At 42.0% G+C, this 6,000-nt stretch overlaps 1 protein-coding gene across 3 annotated transcripts in view; it reads right to left on the minus strand.

The window, feature by feature from the left end:
* FEZ2 (fasciculation and elongation protein zeta 2) overlaps nt 1-5,471 on the minus strand; it is a 37,399-nt gene extending 31,928 nt beyond the window's left edge. The window contains exons 1-2 of one of the 3 annotated variants that reach the window (XM_036224029.1): nt 5,186-5,471; nt 1,059-1,167 (exon numbers count right to left, since the gene is read on the minus strand). In XM_036224029.1, coding sequence (XP_036079922.1) covers nt 1,059-1,167; nt 5,186-5,439 — 363 coding nt within the window. In that variant the 5' untranslated portion in view covers nt 5,440-5,471. Of the gene's footprint in view, nt 1-1,058; nt 1,168-4,346; nt 5,131-5,185 lie in introns of those variants that run through there. The other 2 variants (XM_016156674.2, XM_036224030.1) reach the window with 2 other exon arrangements.
* Between the last annotated feature and the right edge of the window lie 529 nt (nt 5,472-6,000).

Below are 6,000 nucleotides of genomic sequence, written 5' to 3' on the forward strand. Positions count from 1 at the left end.
TCAGTTAGCTGGGAACACATTAAAAAGCCAAGAATTAAAATGTCTTGTAAAGGTTCCCTAATACAAGAATACACGATCTCTGAGCACATCATGTCTAGCAAGTCCTTAAATTCATCAGAAAGTTAACTGTTGATTATTCCCTAATACACTCATGTGCTGTATAACAAAACTTGGGTAAACAACATACCACGGCAGTCCCATAAGATTATAATGGAGCTGAAAAATTCCCATTGCCCAGTAGCGTTAGAATGCAATGCATTACTCAGGTGTTTGTGGTGATGCTATGTAAACAAACTCACTGTGCTGCTAGTCATATAAAAGTATAGCACAGACAATTAATTATGGTTCGCAATACCTGATCATGATAATAAAATGACTACTGCACTAGTTTATATATTTACTATCCTATATACTTTTTATCATTACTTTAGATGGTACTCTTTCTATTCATAAAAAAAGTTTGTTGTAAAACTCTGTGCCATGTTAACCTGGCAGAGGTCTCACACATCTCACATTACCGTGTCTCTTGATCAAATCATTTTCTCGTGAATGATTTAATCGTGTATTTTATGCAGTACCATGCCATACAGGCTTGTAGCCTATGAGCAATAGGCTAGGCCATATGGCCTAGGTGTGTAGCAGGCTATGCCATTTAGGTTTGTATAAGTGCACTCACTCTATGTTTGCACAGAGACAAAATCGCCTAACGATGCACTTTTCAGGACGTAGCCCCATCACTATAGAGCATGACTATATATTTAAACGAAGGCTAGGATTCTCACCAAGTACTCTCGACACATCAAAGCTATGTTATTTAAGGTTGAAAAAATGCTGGTCATTGACGTTCATATACAGGTGATAGAAATTTAGATAAACAAAAAACGGGGCATGTGCTAATGCAGAATTAGAGAAATGTGCTAGCAAGTTGATTACGGCAATAACAGGCCACCCTAATTGCTATAAGCTTGGAAATAAAAGGCAACTCAATAGAAATGCTACTTTTTAGTTTCATTATCAGAATCACTTATTGAGGAACTACTGGTTCATTTCTAACTCACCCCTTTTTCTGACAGGTTCAGAGTAAGCAAGTGCAAGGTCCTGGTGTGAGATGACTTCCAGTCCACAGGCATTACATTTCCATAATTATCTGTCAGGGCATTCCAAATCCTTAAAAAGAAGAAAAGTGCAATCCATAACAATTAACATTCTATATGTCCTTCATTAAACAAATACCTAGTATTATAGTAAACGAACAAAAAAAAAATGTCAAAGCAAAAAAAATAAATAAATAAGTCAATTGTTTCTCGGAAAAACATCACCAAAGTACAGCCTCCTAAACAAGACTAAATGAAAATTACACAGTTGGGCTGACAGGTCCTAAGGAGAGGTGAAGGTAAATGGAAAATTCTACCAAGGTTGATAGCGGACACTTCCACTGTACTAAGTGTGAGGCACTATTCTAAACAGTTTACATATATTAACTCACTTAATTCTCAAAAACAGTATTATGAAAAACCATTATTATCCCCACTTTACAGATGAGGAAACAAAAGCACAGGGCGGTTAACCAATGTTTCCAGACCCACACCAGCAGTACACACGCTGTGCTTTGTACGTCTTTGTCTTCTACAACTTCCAAACGTACGGACCATTTCATAAATTTCTAACCAAAGGTTTGTTATCCTTTCTAGGGAAAGTTTTCAGTTGCAATGTGAATTCAGGGTTTAATATCTCATTTGTAATATAACAGGCTAGGAACTAAGACTGATAAAATAAAAAGGAAAAGAAAGGGAATTTACAATATAATGCACACAAGTTATATTCAATGCAGCTTTCCCACTCTATTATCAAACAGCATTTTGGAGAAGCAACAGAGCACTTGACGAAATCTTGGGAAACACACTCTCATCTCCACTCTTCCTCAAACAATGAGTCTTTGGCCATGTTCTTTAACCTCTCTACATATTAGCCACCATTCTATAAAATGAAAAGCTTGAACAAGAAAAACAGGCATTCCTTCTAGCTCTATTACTCTAAGCATTAACTAAAGTTGTATTGAAAAAGGTCACAAACCACACCAGGTAAAAACAGCGTACTCCAATTGCACGACTAAAACTCAGGTTTCAGTACTAAATAATAATCAGCATAATAAACGTGACATCATTTGAAAAAAAAATGAGTTCAGAGATATGAGATAAAATTTGATTAGGGTAAGTAAAGTTAAATACTACACAGAGGTACACACACGTCACTAAAAAAATGAAATCATTAACAGGAATCTAATTGAAAATAAGCCATTAAATAATTGGGTAGGGTTTTTTCCCAAGTATGTAAGCCATTAGTATACAAAAGCAAGACTACTAGGGGCATGAAAATAATGTAAGCCTCGAAATAAAGCAGCAACGTACTGGATATAATAAATTGGAATTTGGTGCAAAAGAGATGAAGCAACGGGACAACTGCCAAAAACATAAAATCCCAACATGATGTTTGGCTTTGGACCACACATTAGTCTTAATCAAAATGTGAGCTCACAGGCTCTAGAAAACAGGTTTACCCAGCAAATCTGCTATGTGCACAGTTCTTTCCTAGCCCCTCTCTGTTGGAAACATAATCTCCTCAAATGCCAACGTGCTCGAATTGAAGGCAACACTTCTAGACTGCTAAACTTCCTGGGATTCTAGCCCACACCTTCCTGGGTAAATGATTTTCCTATACTGAATAACTGACTATACACCTAACCCTAAATAGAAACTCGAGTAGGATATTCTAGTAGGTGAAGACAGCCCAGAGTTTTAGGGACGGCTTGTTCGCTCCTTCTTAAATGAGGCTGTAATAATAGGACAGATAGAGTAGCCTACTTTACCTCAAAGTGTGCCTAAATGTGATCTTCCAAGAAAGGGAAGGACAGAAAAAATGACTGTGACTGAATTTGATCTTCTGAGAAAGGGAAGGACAATCAAGAATCCTCCATCATCCTCAACATGGTCAGAACAATTGTAGTTGAAAGTAGGACCCACTAAAGTGAAAGATTTCTAGAATTCTCCAGTCGAGATTTGAATTGCCTTTATCCTTATCATACCATACTACATCCAGTCATAAACAACTGGCAAGACAGCTCTTTTCCAAGTAGGTCAAAGTCCTGCCAACACCAAATCCCACAAAAGACCCTTCTAAGGTAAAACCTTAGCAGAGAAGTACAATCTCTGTATAGAAGCAAAACTAAAACTAGGATTCAGAGAAGTTAAAGTGCCTTAAGGCAAGGCAATATCTAAGTGAAAGAATTCTCAACCTTCTCTGGTGAAAGCAGGAATGGCTCCCATATAGCAAGAGAGCAGATTTATGCAATAGAAAGGGGATAGATAGATAATGAGAGTGGTGATAGGCCCCAGTCCTAGCCCTGGAAAGATTTTTTTATGCATTCTCAAATAAAGCGACTCACATTACCAACATATCATCTACTAAAAACCATTATCAAGAGTAACATCTTAAGTTTAGGCTAAAATACACTACTTACTTTCCAGACAGTATAGACAAAGAAAAAATAAGGAATTTTATATGTGTACGAACTACTAATCTGTTTTGAGAAATGACTCTTGATAAACCCAAATACATAATAATTTTAAAATCTAGAATATGTCCTAGGTCTAGTGATTCAGAGTATATGAATTATGTAATTACATTTATATACATGTAAACATATATAACACTTTTATCTTTAAAAATAGACTTTCAAAAAAAGGTCTTAGTTTGCCACTGACTGCGTGCATGTCTGTGTATATTAAACCCAATCATAAAGTCTGCCCTCTACACCTGAACACCGTGCAGAGGTACCAATGAAAAGATATGGTCTCCAAGCATGACTGGGCCTGAATCACTGCTAAGCCATGTTTCCAGGCACCCGTCTCCAACGCCCTCTTCTCAAGCTTCCTCCCTTACCTCCTGATAAATCTGCTTCACAGAAGAATGGAGACCATCCAGTTACAAGCCTCCTTCTATGCCCAATGATCCCTCTCAAGAATTCTCCCCTAACCTCTAATCTCTGCATCCCATCAATGCTCCATCCTGCCCATGTTCTTAGTGTTTACTCCATTAATTTCACCCTCGGCCTCTCCAGGAGTTCCTCTCCCCTACTTTACAGATTTTTTCATTCTCACCATTTCTTTTACCACCTTTTGGGGTAACACTGTGGTACATAACTACAACCCTTATTTAACAAAATTATAATTGGGGTTCAAAGTGGTTAAATAAAGTGCCCCCAGGAACTCTATCCCTCCCTTCCCCCAGTTCTCATATATCCCTGTGAATTTCCTATCATCGTACTTTGATGACTCTATAATAATTACCTGTTTATGCACTGGTTTCCCCACCAGACTGGGAGATCCTTGCTATTAACAACCAGATCGTTTCCTTTTTGCCTCTGAGGAGGGCCTGCACGCTCAGGTGGACCCAATAAATTCCTGTGGTATAAATACCGCTTCAACATTACCTTTGCACGTGCTACATCCACGAGCTAGAAAGCTAAACCTTGCTTCACCTGCCAGGAAAACTCCCACTCATCCATCAGGACCTAGTTTTCACATTTCTTTCTCTATGAAGTCTTTCCTGCCTCTCCCACACACACACCCTTTTAAATCTCCTAAATCTTACACATATATCCATTAGAGCATTTGTCACATTCAGACAAATATTTGCTTACAAATCTAGCTCCCATCCCAGATTAAGGACAGTCATTTTGGTATTTATTCCCAGAGCAAAGCAGCCTCTGGCACTTAACACGCGCTTAATAAATGCTAGTTGAATAATGAGTGAATGGATGAATGAATGGCTACACCTGTGCCCGAGGTGCCTCCTCTGACTACGAGCTCTGTACAAGGAGATTCCCCTCTAAACCAAATGAGGGTTGTTTTCTAGAAAAGAGGAGGGCAGTGGCAGAGGTTAAAGGGAGTGTGGGGGGTGGGGGGAGCAAGGGATTTAAATCGCCGACCGCGCAGAGCCCGAAAGCCCGGAGGGAGGAGAAGGAAGAGCAAGGAGGGGCGGGGAAACCGGAGTCTATGGAGGCGGAAGGAGGGCGAGGGGAGGAGCCTGCGGCCAGAGCCTCAAGGAGGCTGCAGACCGAGGGCCCGCGGACAGGGCAAGGGGCAGGGGAGGCTCCCGCCCGCTCCCGGCCGGGGCCCGCACTCACTCGTCCCCCTGCAGGAGGCTGCCCTCGGTGATGGGCCGCACGGCCGCCCTCGGGGGCTCGGCGCCCGGACCCGAGGGGCGGAAACACAGGCTCAGCTTCTCCTGCAAGCTGCAGGCCAGCGCTGGAAAGCTGTCGCCTCCCCCGCCCGACCCTGCCCCGGCCTCGGGGCTCGTGTTACAGTTCTCCTGGTCCTGGAGGCTCCGGGCCGGCTCCTGGAACTCATAGAAATCCTGCCAGTCCCCGTCCGCCGCCATCGCCGCCCCGTGCAGCCGCGCGCCCCGCCCCGCCCCGCCGTCGGGCCCCGCCCCCGGAGCCCCGCCCCGGCAGAGGCCCCGCCCCGCCCAAGCCCCCTTGGATTAGTCCTGGGCCGCTCAACCTCGCGGTTGTCCGCCTGCCGAGTCATCTCGGAAGTTGATGGCAGGTCCCTATAGAAAGGGAAACCTGAACTGCATTGAGTCACTTCCTATAATCTCTGTCAGTCAGAAATAGCTTCCCTCCTGGCTTTCCTTAAGAGGAAACCCGGCCTAAATATGGCTAAAATAGAGGGCTTCTCAAAACTTTCCACGTAGAGTCAGATTATGCCCGAAGTCATTTACTCAGAGTAATCTGGTCCTTTTGTAACTTTCCACCAGAATAAGTTGAAAATGCTTAAGTGATACCGAAATTTATTCCAGGAATACTTTGAAAATGAAGTATTCCAATGCTCATGTTAGATCCTCAGAAACATACACATAATTATGAGTTAATGTTTGCAAAGCACTTAGAACAGTGCTTAACAGTGGCATATGTGTATACTATATAAGTAATGCATGGCT

The sequence above is a fragment of the Rousettus aegyptiacus genome, unplaced genomic scaffold, assembly GCF_014176215.1.
Source record: "Rousettus aegyptiacus isolate mRouAeg1 unplaced genomic scaffold, mRouAeg1.p scaffold_m13_p_7, whole genome shotgun sequence".
Classification (NCBI taxonomy): Eukaryota; Metazoa; Chordata; class Mammalia; order Chiroptera; family Pteropodidae; genus Rousettus; species Rousettus aegyptiacus.